The 21,103-nt window shown below is 37.3% G+C and overlaps 1 protein-coding gene across 2 annotated transcripts in view; it reads left to right on the forward strand.

The window, feature by feature from the left end:
* SLC25A12 (solute carrier family 25 member 12) overlaps positions 1–21,103 on the forward strand; it is an 83,763-nt gene that overhangs the window by 21,474 nt on the left and 41,186 nt on the right. For both annotated transcript variants that reach the window (XM_054043562.1, XM_054043563.1), the window contains exons 4-6: positions 4,816–4,931; positions 15,413–15,552; positions 18,452–18,598. In XM_054043562.1, coding sequence (XP_053899537.1) covers positions 4,816–4,931; positions 15,413–15,552; positions 18,452–18,598 — 403 coding nt within the window. The remainder of the gene's footprint in view (positions 1–4,815; positions 4,932–15,412; positions 15,553–18,451; positions 18,599–21,103) is intronic.

The raw sequence follows: 21,103 nt of genomic DNA on the forward strand, positions 1-21,103 counted from the left end.
AGATGTATTTTAATTTTTTTAACCTACTCTGTTCCAAAGTAGACTTGCCTGTCTGCTCTTCTCCACTGCTGCATTTAGGCGTCCAGGTTTGGCACTATATTGTAGCAAGAAGCATGGATGTTGTTAAAGTGGAGCCAAGAGGTTAAGAAGCATCAGAGCAGAGGTCAAAAATACCATCAGAGAGGAGTGGGCATTTGGTAGAGAAGAGATGGAAGGCTGCTATTAAAATAGAATACAATCTATTTTTTATAGATAAATTTCATTTATTTGAAATTGAAAGCCTCTTATTTTCCTTGGTTCTGTAAGTGTAAATCTGACCCTGGATGGTACTTAGATGTTTTTCGTTTTCCTTTATCGTAGTATTTTAGAATATTTTATTTTATATTGCAAGGACCCTGATCAAAAAGGTTTGGCATCTGCGCTTGATAAATAAAATTATCGTTCTATGAAATGCATATAATTTGTGTTAAATAGCGAAGACAGAATTTACTCTTTTTTTCTATAGTTACATAATGTTTTTTAAATAAGGTTGCAACATTTCTCCTTGGACTTTTAGGAGGTATTTGATAACCCAAAGAAGTTACATTACTGTCTCTAACACATGGATGTAATGGGATGTATCACCAGCAATATGGCTGAAGATATGTATCTTTTTGAAATCATGATCAGTAAATAAGCCAATCTATAATATTTTGCTTTCTCCCAAAGCTGTTGGTCATCTTTTAGAAATGTGTTTATTTGAAGAGTGGTTTTTTAAAAGGACCTTTTGTACAGTTAGGAATCAAGAGTGTCTTTCACTTCTTATAGCAGACCCTGAGACTGAGAAATTGCTGGTTTTCTGCCACTTTCTGTTTTGTGTGTAGTTTTTTGTTTGGACAGTATTGTTCAGAGTGAGATCAGTGTATTCATGCAGGCGATAAAATATGATGAAATAATGTGTAACTTATTATCCGGAGTTTGGATTTTTACAGAGACAGAAGAAGTTGGAAAGTGGCCAACGTATTTGAGCATTAACATGTCCAGACTTAGCTTGCCTTCCCAGTTTTTGAGCATTTCTTTGCTCATTGGTAATGGTCATTTTAGCTCCCGCCATGAGTAAAGGCCGATATTTCCAGCCTTATATGCCAACTGTAAAGAAGCAAAAACTCCACCACTTGTTGGAATAAATGTAGTTTACATCTATTGATCATGAAATCTGCTGCTTAAAATTCAGAAGAGCAAGTACTTATAACATCTTAATTTTCCACCTTCACTAGTGTTTGGATTTTTGCAGTTGAGAGCTTTCATATCAAAACATTCTCAAAATATGAATAGGACTAGTAAAATATGGTTTAAATCTTGATTGGTATTTACAAATTAATGCAATATTCTCTTTTTTATTCACTTACTGTTTCATTTTTATGAGGCTGGAGCCTGCTCTCCAGAATATGACAATCTACACCTTGGAAAATGAGCTCACTGGTTAATTTTTGCAAAGTACAGAGTGAAGCATGCTGCATATTAGAGGGCAAAAATTATCTCTAAAATCTGTTTTAGATTATTTAACAGGATACAAAAATGTGATTAAAATAATCTTGCTTGCATAAAACTAATCTTTTTTCAGATTTACTTGTAGGCATTTTAACATTCTTTTTGGATGCTTTCTTTAATACATCCTTCTCTTCCACTCACAATGTAAGCAATTAATGTTGTGTACTTGAGATTCTTAGTTGAAAGGGTCTAGAAAAGTGTTTCTTTTCTCTTCCTGTTGCCATCATCCAAAATTGGTGGGAGATAGGAACTCAGAGTTGGATTTATTTAGGAGTCCTGGGTTCAGATCCTAAAAGAGTCACAAATGAAAATACATTTGGTTTTGTCCTAGTTTATAGTTCTGATTCAGACGAAGAATACGGTTTCATCTGATCATTAGTCTCAGTTCAGGAAAACACATAGCCTAAAATCCTATTTTAGTTAACATTGAGTTGCATTTTCAGAATTATGTGAGACAGTTCACACAGCACCAGACTGCTGCATGCTTAGTGCCAGAGTGTTATTTCCTCACCGTTAAAAACACAAAATTCATCTAGAAATTAATGTGATTAGGGAACAGAAAAAATAAGGATTTGATTATATATCATATTTGCTTGTGAGGGACGTCTGAAATAGTAATTTGGTGTTATAAATAATTTTTGTTCAAAAGTAGAAGTTATTAGCAAAATAGGATGATGTGAATTGCAACTTAAATGTGAAGTTTTAGGTGTACAATTAAAAATAAAATGACTTTATGCATTATATGCTAATAACTGATGATGTGATGGGGAACTATTATTGTGTGATCTGGAATACAAAATATTTGGACACTCAGTTGTCTGAAACTGCTCCTTCCAGAATCTTTAGATCTATATTTATCTTTAGTCAGGATTTTTTCATGTGAAAGATTTATTCTGTGCCTATATGGTAACAACATCAGGTTTATCCCTGAATTTTTTTTCCAGAAACATATTCTTTTATAGCCTTCATCGTGAGTCTTAGCATCTTATACCAAATTTTAGTCTTTGATAACTGTATTATTTCTACAGGTAGTTTCATGTATAACATTATTAATTACTTTAGTCTACAACCAAATTGTAATAATACATTACACTTTTCCGAGGATCTAAAATTGCTTTACAATGTTTAGGTAAGCATTAATGTCCCTTTTGTGTACACTACACACAGAGAGCTAAAGCGACTATCCAAAGTCACACTGCAGATCAATGGCAAAACCTGGGAATTGAACCAAGGTCTTATGAATAACGATTAGTCTGCCCCTAAAAATTAAGTTCTTAAATTTTAAGTAACTCAAGAAGGATTAACAATCCTAGAAAAAATGGTCAAGAATAATCAAAATTTATGACAGTTCTGGAAAAAGATGGAGTATTTGGGGACCAGTTTGCTTTAGGTGCACCGTAGAAAGTTTTTTTTTTTTTAAATAGTTGTTCTGTCCTTTAGTTTGATACATTTGTCATTTTTTTGGGATTGAACTCACCAGCAGCAGTGTTTGGGCTTTCTTGGTAGAGGGCTCCTTTTGAAACCTCCTAGTTGTTGGTGCTCTCCCACAATCCAGAACTGACGGTCTTCAGGACACAATGCAAGTTTTGTATATTTGGTTTAGTTTCTTGTTTACTTTATCCCACAGTTTGGCTATCAACCTATTTAAAAGATGTTGTTTCTCAGGGGCTAAAATCTAATTTGCCTATCTTTAATCTGGAGTAAATTGTGTGTTGTGTAAGGGTACATCTACACTACAGCGGGGAGTCGATTTAAGATACGCAAATTCAGCTACGTGAATAGCGTAGCTGAATTTGACATATTGCAGCCGACTTACCCCGTTGTGAGGACGGCGGCAAAATCGACTTCTGCCGCTTTTTGTCGGCGGCGCTTACTACCAGCTCTGCTGGTGGAGTTAGAGCGCCGATTCGGGGATCGATTGTCGCGTCCCGATGGGACGCGATAAATCGATCCCCGAGAGGTCGATTTCTACCCGCCGATTCAGGCGGGTAGTATAGACCAGACCTAAGACTGGATGGTAGTCTGTCCTTTGGATGGATGTAACTATGTTGGTAATTGCATAGTTCTTGTTCCCATTCTGATTTTTCTTGGTTAAAATCTGATAAATAGAACCAGGGCCCTTAGATTTCAACTTTTCCAAAATCATCACCTTGTGGAAGAAACTCATTTTTGTAAATTGTTAGACTGGTGGTCTATGATAGAAATGTCAAAATTGAGATTTTTCCTGTGTTTAGTGGCCCATAATGTTGGTGCCATATTTCTAGATTCTAGTTCAGTGGGAATATGGAAACTAAGGGATCTTGTTATAAGGTTCTGCCTTTTGGTTAGTGTATATATAAGGGCTAGATGAACTAATGGCTACTATGGCCTAATTCATTAAACTGTTTCATAAAATATGCATCTGTCCAATTGAGGTCTTCGTACATGAACAGTCCCTGTGCAAAATAACTGCTATGCTTAATTCACTGAGTTCATCCTTTAGCATTGAGAGTACTGGAAGGCTATATTTTGTAAATTGAGATCAATAAATATTTTTTTGAGAATTCTTACCTTGACAATCTGCAGAAATGTTATGCATGTTACTTTATTGCTATAGATGCAGTTCATTTTTGTGGTTTAAACTTATTTTGGAGATTACAATGAAAATACAAAAAATACCTAACTGATGTTAAAATAAAGTAGATAAAGAAATTAATGATGGAATGTGAATAAAATGGGCTTTGTGCTATACTGCAACTATTTTTCTAGACACATGCTAATTTGAAATTCAGAGCTGTTGCAATTATACACGTTTTGCTTGCTTAATTTTAAAAGTAGTGTATTATTTCAGTGTTCTTAAAGGAATTTCAAGGTATGTTTATATTCTGCATTTTGTAAGGAAAATCTCATTTTTATCCATATGTTGGTTCATAAAAAATCCAACTTTTTCTGGGACAGCATATGGCAACCCTCTAAATTTAATTTCAGCAGAAATGCTTTGTTACTTGACACTTTGTAAATTCAAGTAGAACAGCACTTGAAAAATAATTATGAAGTATTAAATACTAGGTTTGTACTGAGAGTTCTGTCCACAGATCTGAATGCAATTGGAAACTGAGTCACGGGGTTGTGACTTCCTAAGGCCACACAGCACATTTGTTCCCATTTTTAGCGTAGAATCAGGTTTCTTGACACCTGTTCTTAATCTCTGGAGAATTGTGAAGCCTTCCAAATTATCAAACCCCAACCTTCATGGCCCTTGTTGAATATCTTTTAAAGCCTTTAACTTCTGTTTTTCCTTTGTAGGTTGATCTCCTATCAAGAGTTTTTGGCATTTGAGTCAGTTTTGTGTACTCCAGATGCAATGTTCATTGTTGCTTTTCAGTTGTTTGACAAGAGTGGCAATGGAGAAGTGACATTTGGTAAGAATACTCACAGAAAGCACTTTAACAGATTAAGGTCAATAGTTTAGATAGCAAGAATGGCCAAGACTCCCTGGAAAACTAATTTGAAATGCATATTGTTCAGCACATAAGGTATCTATAGGTAAAATTTTTCATTTTTTCAAAGTGTTGGTTAGAACACAAGCGTAAGAAATCCAGAAATGTAATTACTATATTTTGTTGAATCATTGACTCTTACACATTTCTAAAATAGGTGGTGCAAAACTTGCTTGTGCAGGACTGTCCTGAAACACAGTGAACTATGGATACTAATTCCTTCATTCCTGAAGGGATTTATGTAAGAAGTTAAGGATCTCCATGTACCACCTTTGGAGAACTGTTACTACATTTATTGAGAAGATAATAGGGTTGCAGGTAGAAATGAAGATGTTCTAATTCATGTTCTAGAAATCCCAATTCAATTTTCCTGTTTTAGGGATAAATTCTACTCTATCTGATATGGGTACAACTCCTGAGTTGAAGCCATGTAAATAAGAATGGAATTTGGCTTTTAGACTTTTATTGTTCCAGTCTAATTTTTATCATTGATTAAGAACTGAACTGAACAGGATTCTGTAGGTGAAAGATTTTCATTTTATCATGTTACTGAATAGGTAAAAGCTTACTGATTATAATAGATTGTAGATTTGTTATTTAATGTTAAATTAAAATAATGTATATTTAGATTAGAAAATATTTAATGCTGAGAATTTTAATAAATGGAGTGAGACATGTTAATTTTATCCAAAAGAATAAAGCTTTCAATAAAGATAATGCAATTTATGCTTGGATTTGTGGCCACTTACTGTCTGTACCGGCAATTTCTGAACATTTTTGCATCAATTTTTGAGGTGGTGATGAAACTCAAATCATGCATTATACTTTTTTTTTCTTCAGAAAAAGGCTCTATAGTACTGCTTGAATCATTACTTGTATAAAGTGACATGATTAACAAACAGGGCAAAATATTAAGCACTCAGGGTCTGCCACATCCTAAAGAGAAATAATATGTAAGAACTTCGTAAAAAGAAACAGTAAATTCAAGTACTAGCTAGCAGTCAAACTGTCAAAGCAATCCATTAAATTAATTCTTGCCAAAAAAAAGTGATGATGCCCCGATTTCTCACAAAAGTACATGAACATAGTCAAGTTGAAACAGCTGGTTCCAAAAATGAGTTAAAAGTAATTTCACAGAGTATACGTGCCCCTGTGTCCCTCTCTGCCAATTTTGATGGTTTTACGATCAGAGCTTCCTATTGTTAAATTGTGTTTTTCCTCTTCTGTTGCTGTATTAAAGGATCACAAAACAAGGGAAACTGACTAGACACAGTGTTGTCAAATGCACAAGGTAATCTGTAAAAATAGATACAAATTTGTCTTCTTACAATTATTATAATGTTAGTTGTAAAAATACAACTAAAACCAACCTTTCAGATAGAATTGTGATTTTTAAGTTGATATTCCTTTTAACAGCAGAGTGCTGTAGGGAAGTTTTATACTACTGCCCCCAGTTCATTACTTTTACAAAATATATAGTTTATAGTTAGTGGTGTACTGTGAAATGTTTTAATTCTTTATAATATATGTTTTGTGGTGCAGTACCCCTGACTTTCTTTTGTTGCTTACTTGGCAGTTTCCCTTGGCAATTTTCCTATATGTAAAATGGGATACTTAACCACCTTCACAGGGTTATTATGAGTGTGTAGAGTATGGGGGAAATATAAAGCACTATATAATTTCATATGAAATACTCACATTTGCTAATCAGCAGTTGGTCTCAAATCACTTTTGTGAATTAAGGAGATGCTTCTGTATTGGTTTATTTCAGGGCTCCCCCCTTCCCCCCCATCACCTATGTATCCGACAGTGGGTTAGCTTCATATGAGTGCAGGAGACCATTTCAGTTATGTCAAATTAGGAAACTCTTCAAAGACCTCACAAGACGAGATCATGGTGAAGTGTGATATTTCCATTTTGGCTCTTTGCTTCAAAGAATCTTACAAGATATTTACTCCTCGTGGGGTGAGGGGAGAAGATCAGTTTTCTTTGGTTTGTAATTTTTGACCTTAGCCAATCAGAAGTGTGAATAAACAAAACTATTACCCATTGCTTGACCAAAATACACACACTTAATTGTGACGTGTATATTAATCTATGTAGTGTACAAGGTTCTATTCATGTATGTCATGTCCCATATGTATAAATATTTATAATGTAGAGAATTATTATAAATGATACTGAAATGGAATAGAGCTAGTCAACTAGAGCGCACGATTGGTAGACAGTTGTGGAACTGGAACTGTGGTTACATTTCAATGACACAATAGGTAGATTCCTTCACTCTGATTTTTTTTCTCCCCTTTAGGCTTGACCCTGCATATATACGCATGACAAATGTGGCCATCTTAGCATCTTGCTGTTTTTCTTGCCCTCTTTCTGTCACTTTTCTACTCTTGGTAGCTCTTGATAAAACGTTTGTGCTCTACTCCCAATGAGTAACTTGTTTGTTAAATTATGTGTAAAGCTTTTACACAGAAACACCTAAAATCTCAGAGAGAACAAAGCTTTATGTGATAGCTTTATGTTTATATAGAAACTATTTGTCGGAACGATTGATCAATTATCAGTGGATAACATATGTGAGATTATACATTACTGAGAATTGTCTAAAATCTAAATTTATTGAAATAAAAGAAAACGGGGGGGAAACTATTAGTAGTCAATACCCAGTTGAACAAGTCACAACCTCATTTAAACCATTCATTCCTGTTTCAATCTTGGCTGTAATAGAAAGAAAACAATTTTTGAGAAAGTATCAGAGGGATAGCCGTGTTAGTCTGGGTCTGTAAAAAGCAACAAAGAGTCCTGTGGCACCTTACAGACTAACAGACCTATTGGAGCATAAGCTTTCGTGGGTGAATACCCCATGCATCTGATGAAGTGGGTATTCACCCACAAAAGCTTATACTCCAATACGTCTGTTAGTCTATAAGGTGCCACAGGACTCTTTGTTGTTAATTTTTGAGAAAGGGATTTAGCATCCCTTAATGATAAACATGCTAAGGATTTGTGAAATCACAGTTCACCTTTAGAATACTTTCAAGTCAGGACTTTTCCTAGTCAGGTAATTCTAAGACCCTGGTTGATTTATTTTTTTACCTTCATTGATGGTGTCTACTTCACTGATGATAAGCCGTCTTAACTTGAAAGAAGTATTTAAAATAAGATATAAAACAAATGCTACAAAACTGAGAGAATTTTACAGATTTTTTTTCTATACATTTTTAGTTGAAACTGAAATTGGGTTAGAGCAAATGTTCATGTTGGGTAGTTTTTGCCTTTCACCTCTGTCTTCTGAGATAACCCAAACAGCTGTGGCTTTGCTTGATGCTAAGCAGATAATCCCCATGCTGGGGGGTAAAAGTGACTGGAACCCATGATTGCCAAGACTGCTTAAAATTTCTCTAGAAGTAGGTATTTGACTGGAAATCAAAGGATTCTTCTTGAACTGTCAACTGAGTAAACTTTAAACTGATCTGGATTGTGTCACTTAACTGGCGTTTACAAGTCCAAGCACTTTCTTCCAATTTTTCACCTTTTCATGCAGAGGCTAAAAGGACAGCCATTCTCTGAAACCACGGAATGTTTCAGAGACTGATTTTTAGTTAAATACCTGAGCTATCTTAAAAGCTTGTAGCTCTGAAGAGCAAAAGAACAGATAAAATAACCAAAATTGTATACTGTTTTACAGTTTTCCTGTTCATGATTTCCCAGTGTTCAGTTTTAAAATTCTTTTGAAGCAAGTTGGAAGGTATTTGGATACCTGAACGCTGACTAATGCAAGGCATTTAAATATTGTTGCTAAGAGCAAAAAAAAAAGACTGTCTCCTAATCTCTTATGAAAGCATTTACAAAAGCTTTGTCTATACTGTTGTAGATGGATGGGATTATTAACCAAATTTCTGATTTAAACCAGTGAATTTACTCCAACAAATGTAATAAATTACTCCTTGGGAAAGAGACAGTTAAATCTTCCTTAAGAGCAAGAAACAGTAGGGGTTTTGAGAGTGTTGGAGGATGGGGAGGGGGTGAGGAAGAGTGAGTGAGAGGTAGTTGAGAACACTTCAGTATAACTGTTTGTTTTCCTATTTTGCCAACCCCAAATGCTCAAAAATCATGAGCCAGGCTCTAAAACTAACTCATGAGATTGGATTAAAAAAAACCCAAATTTTAAATACAACACAGCAACACACCTTCATGTTAAATTTAGTGTACATTTATTACCTAACCTGAGGTTGGTTTCTGTTTAACGTGGTATCATAGGTACATGCAGTGAATATGGGAACATGATGGACTCATCAATGCATTTTAGTTATTTATGATAATCCTGGTAGTTCCTGTGAAATTAGAAATGGCACCCTTCCTTTCTTTGGTCCTTCCACATGGTTTTCTGTTTAATCTTTCTTCTATCCCACTACCCTTTCTCCTCTCCAGTCTAACAACTAGAACCACTCAGCATAATCTGTTATTGATCGGTGAGAGGCACCCATTCGGTTTTAATAGTAAATAGTTTAAAATCCAGGGACCGTTCTTGAACCTTCATCGTAGTGTTAATTTACAGAACAGGAGCTCAGCTGCAGAGGAAGCAGTAACTTGTAAGTGTTCATTTACACAAAAATGATTAATTCATTACCTTTGTACCTTGGCCACTACTAATAATGGTCCTGACCTTTTAAATAGGAATAGAAATATGTTTCCATTCATTTTCGTTCCTATTTATACACCCCATGCATCACCCTCTTCCCAGTCTCCCACCTCAACACTAGCAGGCATACTGCTGCATTTGTTACACTTGGGGTATGGCTATACAGCAGATGGGAGGTACTTCCCAGAATGGGTAGACAGATACGTGCCTGCTCCGCCTGAGTGATTGTGCTAAAAAGAACAGTGTGGCCACAGGCAGTAATGGCAGCAGCTGGGGTGGCTTGCTCATGCTGCTGAAGCCATACAGCTATTTTTAGCATGCTAGTGCATGGCTGTCTACCTGAGCTGGGAAGCCTCCTCCCAGTTGCTATGAGGACATACATACCATTGGATTCCTTCCTCTGTTACTCCCTAACACACCACCTGCGCAACACCCCCAGGGAGCTTTTCAGACAGACTTTTGTTTGTTATTTGCAAATAACAGCAGGATTTTTGTTTTGATTTTTATCCTGAAGGTGGAAGTGTATGAAATAGCAAAAACTGATCATAGCAACACTTTAGAAATGAATTGCTTACATTAATGCTTAGATTTTTAGTGATGGGGACCATAAAAGAACCTGGATAGATAAATAAAATCTCACTTAAAAAACCCCAAACATTGACGTGTTTATGCTCATATTTGTGGAATGGATTTTGCCTGTAACTTTAGTGTGACCTTTTGCTTCATGAGAGGTGATAGGGAGTTACAAGCTCTGCCATGCAGGCTGGCAGAGTGTAGAACTTCTGTGAAAGCTCAATTGTGGTTTTTGGGTGGGCTGTATTGGAGGCCTCACAAACTATAAGCATTGCCTATATAAAGTGATGAACTTGTACTTACAGTGAGCCTAAAGTTTCAGGCTCAGTTACAAGCTTTAATGCTCCCAGCTCTTAAATTCTGGGAGAGGTCAAAAAGAGAAGAGAGAACTCAGAACCCAGGGTTCCCAGCCAGGATCACTTAAAAGGCCTCTTGGATTCTGTGCACTATCCAATGTACCCCAAAAAGTTGAGACAAAGCTGATAACCCTGTCACATGGACATCTTACAGAATGACTCTCTTCTCCTTGTTCCAAGGAAATGTCTTCAACTTTTGATGAAATTTAATTCATTTTAAGTGTTTTTCAATTTAAAGTACAAGCATTTTGTGTAAGACACGTTGGAGTAGCTATCACCCAAGGGCCAAGATGTCCAACAGCCAGTTTTGGCTCTGTGCTTACCCTAGTGTTAAATTGTTGGTGAGGGCTGCTGCCTTTCCTTTTTTAATGTATGTGCAATAGCATAGTCTGAGTCCTGAAGTTTACATTCTGCCGAAAACATTTAAAATCCAAAAATCTGCAGGCTGATCCTAAATTTGTGATGCAACATAGAATTTCCATTGTGTGCATTTCCAGTGGCCTTAGCCATAACTAGAATATGCTAAGCACTATACAACTTACATTCTAGCCTAAATTGCTGTACAGTTCAGCTTGATTAGCCCTCTGCTCAGTGAAAAGCCAAGATTAAAAGATAAGGGCTATTGGAGATTGTCATGATGTAGGTGCAGTGTTAGAGCTACATGGAGCAACTTTCATTATTCCTGGTTGCAGCTGATATTCCTATTTGTTTACAGTTAAAAAAAATAAAGTACACTATATAAAAGTAAAACAGATATATAAATAGAAACTTTCAGCACTATAGCTCAGATCAAAAGGATTGAGTAGCACTGTTATGATTCTGCAGTAATATAGCCCCTTTCCCCCTTGTGGGTGGGTGGGTTAGGGGGATGATGGTTGTGCTCAATTGTACATGTGTTCTGTTTGGGTTCTTATACCATGCTCCTCATCTTTGTATCTGCGTGCCTGGAACTCAGAATTGGTATTTAGCCTCTTCACCTGAAATTGAATGTTGTCTGAAAAGGACCTTCTTTTGGAGAAAATTTACTGAGCCTCACAGGTACTGACTTTAGCCCTATCTTCAAAATATTTGAAGGTGGTTGGACAAAATCTGGTATGTGCAGCCTTCAAATAAATGCTGTTCAGATACAGCTATAATTTGCTTTAAATGTTTAGGTGGAAAATTTCTGCGGCAGTCATGTAAACATTTTGTCTAAGCACTTGCCTCTAATTTGGAGGTAGTGCACTGGAATGCTGGAGCTATGGGTTTGTATGTGGCTTTAGGATTATCACTCCTGGGGCTGATGGTAGATTCGATGCATCACAGGGCTGTGTTCTGGCCATGCCATTTGTATGGCAGCCCCCATCCAGGCTGCATCATGGAGCTACATTGATATCTGCCTTGGAGGAGAGTATCTGTCCAGCAAAAGGTAATTCTACCACAGAAAGGTTAGCAAAGACTGGGAAGAGACTTCAGTAAATAAGCAGCATGGATTGATGGGGACAATGAAAAACTTCTGTCAAATTGTAATAAAATGGTGTTTTTTACAATTTTTTTTAAAGTTTAGTGAATTGCTGTCTGATCTCTTTCTCATGTGTATGGTTCTATCAAAGATATGAACTGCAAGTAGTTTATCTTTGATAATTTGCTGACTTCTGTCTTGGGAAATAAAAGGAGTACACGTACTTTAACATTAGCCGATTTTATCAATTTCTGTTGCTATAAATACTCTGTCAGCTTAGAGTAGAAATGTAAGTACCTGCACCTGCTGTGATAGAACAGATTAAAGAGAAAAATTAGAGCATGGTACAGTGTGACAAATGTGCTGGTGGACATCACTTCATTCACAGTCACCAGAGTATGACCATACTTCTGAAACCTCCCTTGCCACTGCACTGTTGTTAGTTGTACATGAATTTGGGATGATTGCACTTTGATGTGAGAAAGGAACTGACAAAACTGGATAAAATAAGAAACCAGTAGTTGGCATAGTGTGTCAAGAGGGTAATATTATCAGGAAATAACAATTCCATCTATTGTGAATGACTCCCATATTCTAATGCCTCTCCCATGATAGCTGATGACTCTGTAATATGTTTTTGAGCATTATAGTTATAATTCAAACTGCTAATTGTTTCTATGAATGACTTCTGTAGTGTATTTTGAATGTTATGTACAAAGTCTGTGGAACAAAATATAAGGTATCAAGTGGGTTACTACCTCCAGCTTCCTGAAAGATATTCAATATATACTAATAATTGTTAGTCCTTTTTGATAGTCCTAAACAAATATCATTAAGGTTGAGCCAGATTTTTAACAGTATTTAGGCACCTAGCAGGGTTTTGAAAAGTACCTAGGTGCCGAACTTCCAAATCAGTGGAAGTTAGGCACCTATTTACATCTTTAGTCACCTAGATAACAGGCCAGATATTTAAAAGTATTTATTGAGAGCCAGTTATAAAACCTCATAGAAAACATTGAGAGGAGGAAATTCATTCTCAGAGCTATAAGTAGTTTCTGGGGAAAATGCTTAAAGGAAGAGTTATGCAAAGATTGAGGGCTTGTCCTCAGTGCTTAATTCTTATTAAAATAATTGAGAGTTTTATCTGTATGCAGGCCTCTCTTTTAGAAGGAATGTGAATAATTCCATCTGATAAAATCAGTTCCATTTACCTTTAATTTTTCCTTTTAAGTTGCAGACATTTCGAAATAATAGTTGGAGGACTGTGGATAAATATTTTTAATCACCCAATTTTTTCAGCACATTGTTTCTAGACTGTTATTTTTCTTGTTTTTACAGTCAAAAGGAAACTCCAAATACTTACATCACATTTTCATGACAAGATTTGAGCACTTTGCAAAAGCGAACATCAAGATGGGGGAAACAGTTACAAGTTTAGGGTTTATCTACACTACAAACACAATTGGATCAGTGGACCCAGTTACAGCACTAGTGTCCCCTGTCTCAATTACACCATGGTGTCCTTTTGCTAGCACTGCAGGGGACAACACTGACCTGGCTGTATTGGTAATGCATGAAGATCCTAAGTGACTTGACCGGGAGTTCAGTGGTAGGTTGGGGAATAAATCCAGGTCTCCTGGTGTTTGGTCTCTAGCTATAAGTAGTAGGTTTGTTGCCTCCCATTAAATTAAGAGCTTTGAAACAAATGCAGCAAAATGTGTTTGACTCATTTCCTTTTGTGCATAATTGTTCTCTTTCTCTCATCCACTGCACCTTAGGAATTTTTGACTACTTACATTTATATCAACCTGGTTTTTATTATTTGACTGCTATTACCTATTCCTGGTAACTTTATTATCATTTTGTCCTCATTTAGCAATCTCTCCTTTAAAATAAATATATAATCTATAATGTGAGGCAAATAATATAACCAAAAACCCAATCTTGTACATTAGTTAATTGATCTGGGACTCTGGCACCTTCCATAGATTTCCATTCGTCCCTCTTTCCTTCCTTCCCACAATGATTTCTCATACACTGAACCAATAAAGCCTCTACAATCATGGATTAGCATTGACTCATGTAAAGAAGACAGCTATAGATCCGAAAAGCATATACTTTAAAACATGAACAAACCAACTGATCACTTAATGTAGAGAAGGGAATGGATTTCCTTCAAAGTAAGTCTGTGATGGAAAAATGGACAAAAGATATTGCAGTCCACATCTGTGAATTTTCCTTTAGAACAGAGTAGATAACTGTGCTCACAGGGTAAGAGTCCTCTAATAATATACCTCTAATACTATTGATTAATGTAAATTCAAACAACGTTAAATAAGCTCGCTAAGTTGTTAACTGAAAAGAGAAGTGGTCCCGTCTTAAAGAAAATATTTTCTCATTTCTCTTTTAACTTAAGCTGTGTGGTGGGCTTTTAAATTAGTTTAGTTTCACAAGCAAATATAGAATTGATTTAAAAGTTAGACGTTTTGAGCTGAATTTAGAAAAATATGTGCTAGTCTAATTTGCATGTGTCCAATTTGTGTGAACAAATGTCCATTTGGCCATTTGCACACATATACCAGGATTCTATGCACATAATACCCCATATAATTTTTCTGTATAGGGCTTTGTTACTAAGGACAAATATGCTATAGGATTAGGCATTGATTTGTGGTACAGTACACACAATAGAATTCCATACCCTAAAACATGTTTTTCCCCCTCTACTTCATTTAAAAGGCGACATCTTTAATTTCACTTATCTTAAAACATTTTAATAACTGAGACTACCAATCATGTTTTATAGGGTTTGATTTCTGTGTCAGGGCCATATTTTATGACACTATCAGAAGCTCTTAATAAGGTGCTTTCTGCTGAGCTAATGATATGCTTTAGGTGGCATTTCTTAGGCCTATCTTCAATAGACATATTCAGGCTAGTGTGAATGTAATAATCAAGTCTCAATCAAACCATACTTAGTATGACAAATATTGCATTAGACAGTGATGTAGGTATTCATGCTTTTGATAAAAGGCTTAATTTGACTCTTTGCAGAAATGGGGAATTACTATTGATTTTTGTATCAGAGTATAAAGTAGCAGCTATTTATAGTGCACAAGAGAAATTGCTTGTTAATTAAAATTAAATGTGAAATTATTAATTCCATGGCTTTACATAGTAATGTACAAAGTTGAGTATTAAATTCTGTAGTAAATGTGTTCTTATGTGTGGCTCTGAATATGCAACTTAGAAATTACTCTAAAGTGACCAGACTAGAACATTTTCTAAATGGTCTTATAAAACTTTGCTTGTTTTCTACCAGGAACAGTTAGGCAGGGTGAAATATTTTATCCTACAACTCATTTGCTTTTTTTCCCCTCCCAAGAAAATGTCAAAGAAATTTTTGGACAGACCATTATTCATCATCATATCCCTTTTAATTGGGATTGTGAGTTTATTCGACTGCATTTTGGACACAACAGGAAGAAGAATCTTACCTACTCGGAGTTTACACAGTTTCTGCAGGTCAGTTATTTATTTTTCTTTCTGTGCATAATTGGCCATCAGCTCCGTCACTTGTGCTGCATTAATGCCATTATAAATTAGTTTTATTACATGGTGGTGAGAGATTTGTTGTCCAGATAGACTAATTAGAACACCGCTAAACTATCATTGTACCTTACCGATTATATAATAAGATCACATACAGTGCATTAGACTTCGGTCCACCACCCTGTTGGAGGGCAGGATTAATTTTGTTTCTAAAATATCCCCTCATTGAGGAGTGTGAGTGTCTGGTCCTGCTCCTGTTGGAGTTCAATGGCAAAACTGATTTCAGTGGGGAAAGGATTGGGCCCTGAATATCTCCACTGGCTGTTACTCCGTAGCTTCCCATAACACTTTGTTATATTGATTAATTTTTCATTTCGCTTCATAAAGTTTTTCCTATTATTTACCCTACATTTCCCATAATGCACACTACTTCACCTCAGAAGTTTAAGATCCTTGTGCCACTCATTCTTAATTAAGGCCAAACTCGTAGTAAGCCAGAAGTCTTCCTTTCAGAAGTTTGCTGAAGAATGCTATGGGGAGAGGACTTTAAAAGTATTCACTCCCAGAATCATACTTCAGAGTAGAGGAGTTGTCAACTATAGAGAGTAAGAGAAAAGGAAAGAAGGAGAATGTGGACAGCTGTGCATTGTAATTAAGGGGAAAAGATTTTGCACATTTAAGTAGGTAATTGAATTCTATATAATTCGAAATGATCAACTCATACTATATTTTTGTTGTGGATTTCTGGCTTTTTGACGTAAAGAAAATTAAAATTTCATAACTGACATGTAATCTCCAGGGCTGGCCTGTGAAATTAAATTGCTTTGTTTTTGGAAATAATTGCAGGAAAGTACAGGGTGTTGAATTGGATTGGTTATATTGCTTCTAATTATAGTTTAGGACATAGATACTGAGGGCATTTTAAAAATAAAGGATTTGGTTAGGTAGGTTCTAAAGTCCATGGTGTGTACGGAAGAAAAGCAGTAAAATTGTGGAAGGTAAGTAGGAAGAAGGGCCAGAAAATAGTGATACAAGGAATTGTGGGAATGGCAGTGGAGTGCCATCTAAACTCAAGCCCAGATACCTCTGCTACGCCCACACTGTACAGGGGGTGGTAAGGGAGTGGTTGGTCACAGCTCAGTATACCCTCATAAAAACATGTGAGCCGGGGTTCAGTACATCCCTAGATGTGGGTTTGAGGGCTTTGAGTGTGGATGATAAGGGTTTTGGGCAACAATGCACAGCAAGCCTGCACTGTTGACATACCTGAGTGACAATTTTTGTTGCGATAACCCAGAGGAGTATCCTAGGCAGCCCCAAGGAAGTTTTCTTATGGGATACAGCAGGGTTCTGTCCAGTGCTTAATTTGTAATGAAAGGTGCCGAGGCTTACGCAATTTTTTTACATTCATAACTGATGCAGCAAGCCCAGAGGTGCCAGGGCTATGAACTGCCAAGCCTAGAAGTGCCAGGGCTCAGCTTTGGCAAGCCCTGACAAATTATCAGACCTGCTGTTGCATTCAGCTAGCTTAGTCAGTGTCGTGTTGAGATCAGAGTTTGGATGAGGGCAAGCTGATTGCAACTCAATCTTCTAGACAAGATTGAGGTAATACTGGTAGGTTGGGGAAACTAACCAGACGATTTAGTTCAGTGGGTATCAGCTGGTGAATGTTGCATGCCTTTTGTTACTCTGGTTAATAACCTGGGCATATTTTGGATTCCCAGCTGATTCTAATCTAGACGTCTAGGAATAATGGGAGTTGAGTGTGTGCTTTATTATTATGCATGGCTAGAAGGATGCAGTTTTTTTTATATGGATCTCACTAGAGTGATCCATGCTTTTGTCACTTGGGGATTAGATTTCTGCAATGTGCTTTATATGAGGCTACTCTTTAAATTCATTGTAAACATTAGATGGTATAAAATACAGTGACCCACTTGTAAAGAGAGGTTTCTCTCAGGGAGCATGCTAAACTTATATTCTGGAATCTTCACTGGCCTCCAGTTTATTTTCAGGACAATTCAAGGTTCTGATTTTAACCTATAAAACCCTAATTGTGTTCAGTCCTGAATACCTGAGAGATCAGCACTCTCCTCATCTCATATAATCATAGGACTGGAAGGGGTCTCAAGAGGTGATCTAGTCCAGTTCCCTGAACTTATGGCAGGACTAAGTATTATCTAGACTAGGGGTGGGCAAACTTTTTGGCCCGAGGGCCACATCTGGGTATGGAAATTGTATGGCGAGCAATGAATGCTCACCAAATTGGGGGTTGGGATGCGGGAGCGGGTGAGGGCTCCGGCTGGAGGTGCGAGCTCTGTGGTGGGTCCAGAAATGAGGAGTTCAGTGTGAAGGAGGGGGCTCTGGGCTGGGGCAAGAGGTTGAGGTGTGTGGGGGGGTGAGGGCTCTGGCTGGAGATGCGAGCTCTGGGGTGGGGCTGGGGATGACGGTTTGGGGTGCAGGAGGATGTTCCAGCCTGGGACCAAGGGGTTTGGAGGGCAGGAGGGGGATCAGGGCTGGGGCAGGGGGTTGGGGCGTGGGAGGGGGGGCAGGCTCCAGGTGGCACTTACCTAAAGCAGCTCCCAGAAGCAGCAGCATGTCCCCCTTCCAGCTCCTACACGGAGGCACAGCCAGGCAGTTTTGCACATTGCCCCGTCCGCAGATGCCGCCCCTTCAGCTCCCATTGAGATGGAGATTTTTGGGATGAATCAGTTTGTCGGGCGTTGGTACTAAAACTTCTGTTATATTTTTATATAGAGTATAACGTGTGCATGCACACTCTTAGGCAGGTGGATGAAGACAGTGGGAGTTCCATGCACAATGGGTGTACAGAATCATATTCATAATGTGATATTTCTAATTCTTATTTCAGGAGCTACAATCAGAACATGCAAGACAAGCCTTTGCACTGAAAGACAAAAACAAAACTGGTATGATTACTGGACTGGACTTTAGTGACATCATGGCTACCATTCGTTCACATATGCTTAGTCCGTTTGTGGAAGAAAATCTAGTTTCAGTAAGTGTAAAGAAAATAATATCTTAAATATAAGTGCTATTCAAGTGAGAGTTTGTACCGTAATTTAATTGCTATATGTCTAAAATTCTTAACACACGCCTTATCTTCCTCTTTATTAGCAATACTGACAATGCTGTACCATTCATTGCTCACATAGGGTTTTTATGCAAAATAGTGTTTTTATAGAAATAATAATTATTAGGGCTGTTGATTAATCATAGTTAACTCACGTGATTAACTAAAAAAATACCAATTGCGATTAATAGCAGTTTTAATCGCACTGTTAAACAATAGAATACCAATTGAAATTTATTAAATATTTTGGATGTTTTTCTACATTTTCATATATACTGTATTCTGTGTTGTAACTGAAATCAAAAGGTATATTATTTTTGATTACAAATATTTACATTGTAAAATGATAAACAAAAGAAATAGTATTTTTCAATTCACCTCATATAAGTACTGTAGTGCAGTCTTTGTCGTGAAAGTGCAACTTACAAATGTAGATTTTTCGTTGTTACATAACTGCACTCAAAAACAAAACATTGTCAAACTTTAGAGCCTGCAAGTCCACTCAGTCCTACTTCTTGTTCAGCCAATCGCTCAGACAAACAAGTTTGTTTACATTTGCAGGAGATAATGCCCCCCCCGCCCGCTTCTTATTTACAATGTCACCTGAAAGTGAGAACAGGCATTCTCATGGCACTGTTGTAGCCGACGTCGCAAGATATTTACGTGCCAGGTGCGCTAAAGATTCATATGTCCCTTCATGCTTCAAACACTATTTCAGGGGACATGTTGATGATTGGTTCTGCTCGATAACAATCCAAAGCAGTGCGGACCAAGGCATGTTCATTTTCATTATCTGAGTCAGATGCCACCAGCCGAAGGTTGATTTTCTTTTTTGGTGGTTCGGGTTCTGTAGTTTCTGCATTGGAGTGTTGCTCTTTTAAGACTTCTGAAAGCATGCTCCACACTGTGTCCCTCTCAGATTTTGGAAGGCACTTCAGATTCTTAAAATTTGAGTCGAGTGCTGTAGCTATCTTTAGAAATCTCACATTGGTACCTTCTTTGCCTTTTGTCAAATCTGCAGCGATAGTATTCTTAAAATGAACAACATGTGCTGGGTCGTCATCCGAGACTGCTATAACATGAAATATATGGCAGAACGCGGGTAAAACAGAGCAGGAGACATACAATTCTCCCCCAAACAGTTCAGTCACAAATTTAATTAACACATTTTTTTTTAAATGAGCATGGAAGCATGTCCTCCAAAATGGTGGCCAAACCATGAAGGGGCATACAAATGTTTAGCATATCTGCACTTAAATACTTTGCAATGCCAGCTACAAAAGTGTCATGCAAATCCCTGTTCTCACTGTCAGGTGACATTGTAAATAAGAAGCGGGCGGGGGGGGGGCATTATCTCCTGTCAATGTAAACAAACTTGTTTGTCTGAGCGATTGGCTGAACAAGATGTAGGACTGAGTGGACTTGCAGGCTCTAAAGTTTTACATTGTTTTATTTTTGAGTGTCATTTTTTTTGTATGTAATTCTACATTTGTAAGGTCAACTTTCATGATAAAGAGATTGCACTACAGTACTTGTATTAGGTGAATTGAAAAAGAGTATTTCTTTTGGTTTTTTTACAGTGCAAATACTTGTAATCAAAAATAAATATGAAGTGATGTAGTGTTGTAATTGAAATCAATATATTTGAAAATGAAGAAAACATCCAAAATATTTAAATAAATGGTATTCTATTATTGTTTTAACAGTATGATTAATTTTTTAATTGTGTGATTAATCGTGATAACAAAGTACAAATTATTCTGCTTTATTGAAAGCAAGATTGTTGTCATGAATAGCTGAGTATTTTGCTTCTTTGTAAGTGTCAGTGAGGTGAGTCACTATAGGTGCAAGTTCTTATGGCTGGGCATGTCATAGTAGTGTCGTCTCATTAGATGCCTTCTGCTGACAGCCACTCTAGCCCTGCAGTGGTCTGCTGTGCTCGTGACTTGGCCCTCCAGCCAGGGACCGACGTATGGTCCCGTCTCTTTCGGGGTAAACAGAGCCCCGTATGTCTGTTGCCCAGTGGCTTTATGTGGGGTCTTCATCCCAACTACAGGCTTAAGTCCTTTCCAGCCCTTATTTCCAGGGGCCTCCCCACTACTTTTGTCAGTAGGGGAACCCAGGCCCTCCCTGTATTCCAGGTTCCAGCCCAGGGACCTTGTAATAAACAGCTAAGATCTGTCTGTTTGTATCCACTGCTTCCTACTGTGGCCTGCTTCTAGGCCTTTCCACCAGATCTGAAAAGGAAAAACCTATAGCTCTGGGTGCAAATGACATATATGAGTCCCTTGCCAGGTTTACATGCCCCTAGGGAGACTCAGGTCTAACTGTGTCTTGTTATCTTTTGGCTCTGGCCAGGCCTTTTTTTTCAGTCAGTTCTGGGGTCGGCCCTCGCCCTAGTCAGGCCTTCCTTCAAGAGGCCTTCTCCTC

The sequence above is a fragment of the Malaclemys terrapin genome, chromosome 11, assembly GCF_027887155.1.
Source record: "Malaclemys terrapin pileata isolate rMalTer1 chromosome 11, rMalTer1.hap1, whole genome shotgun sequence".
In the NCBI taxonomy this organism is placed as follows: domain Eukaryota; kingdom Metazoa; phylum Chordata; order Testudines; family Emydidae; genus Malaclemys; species Malaclemys terrapin.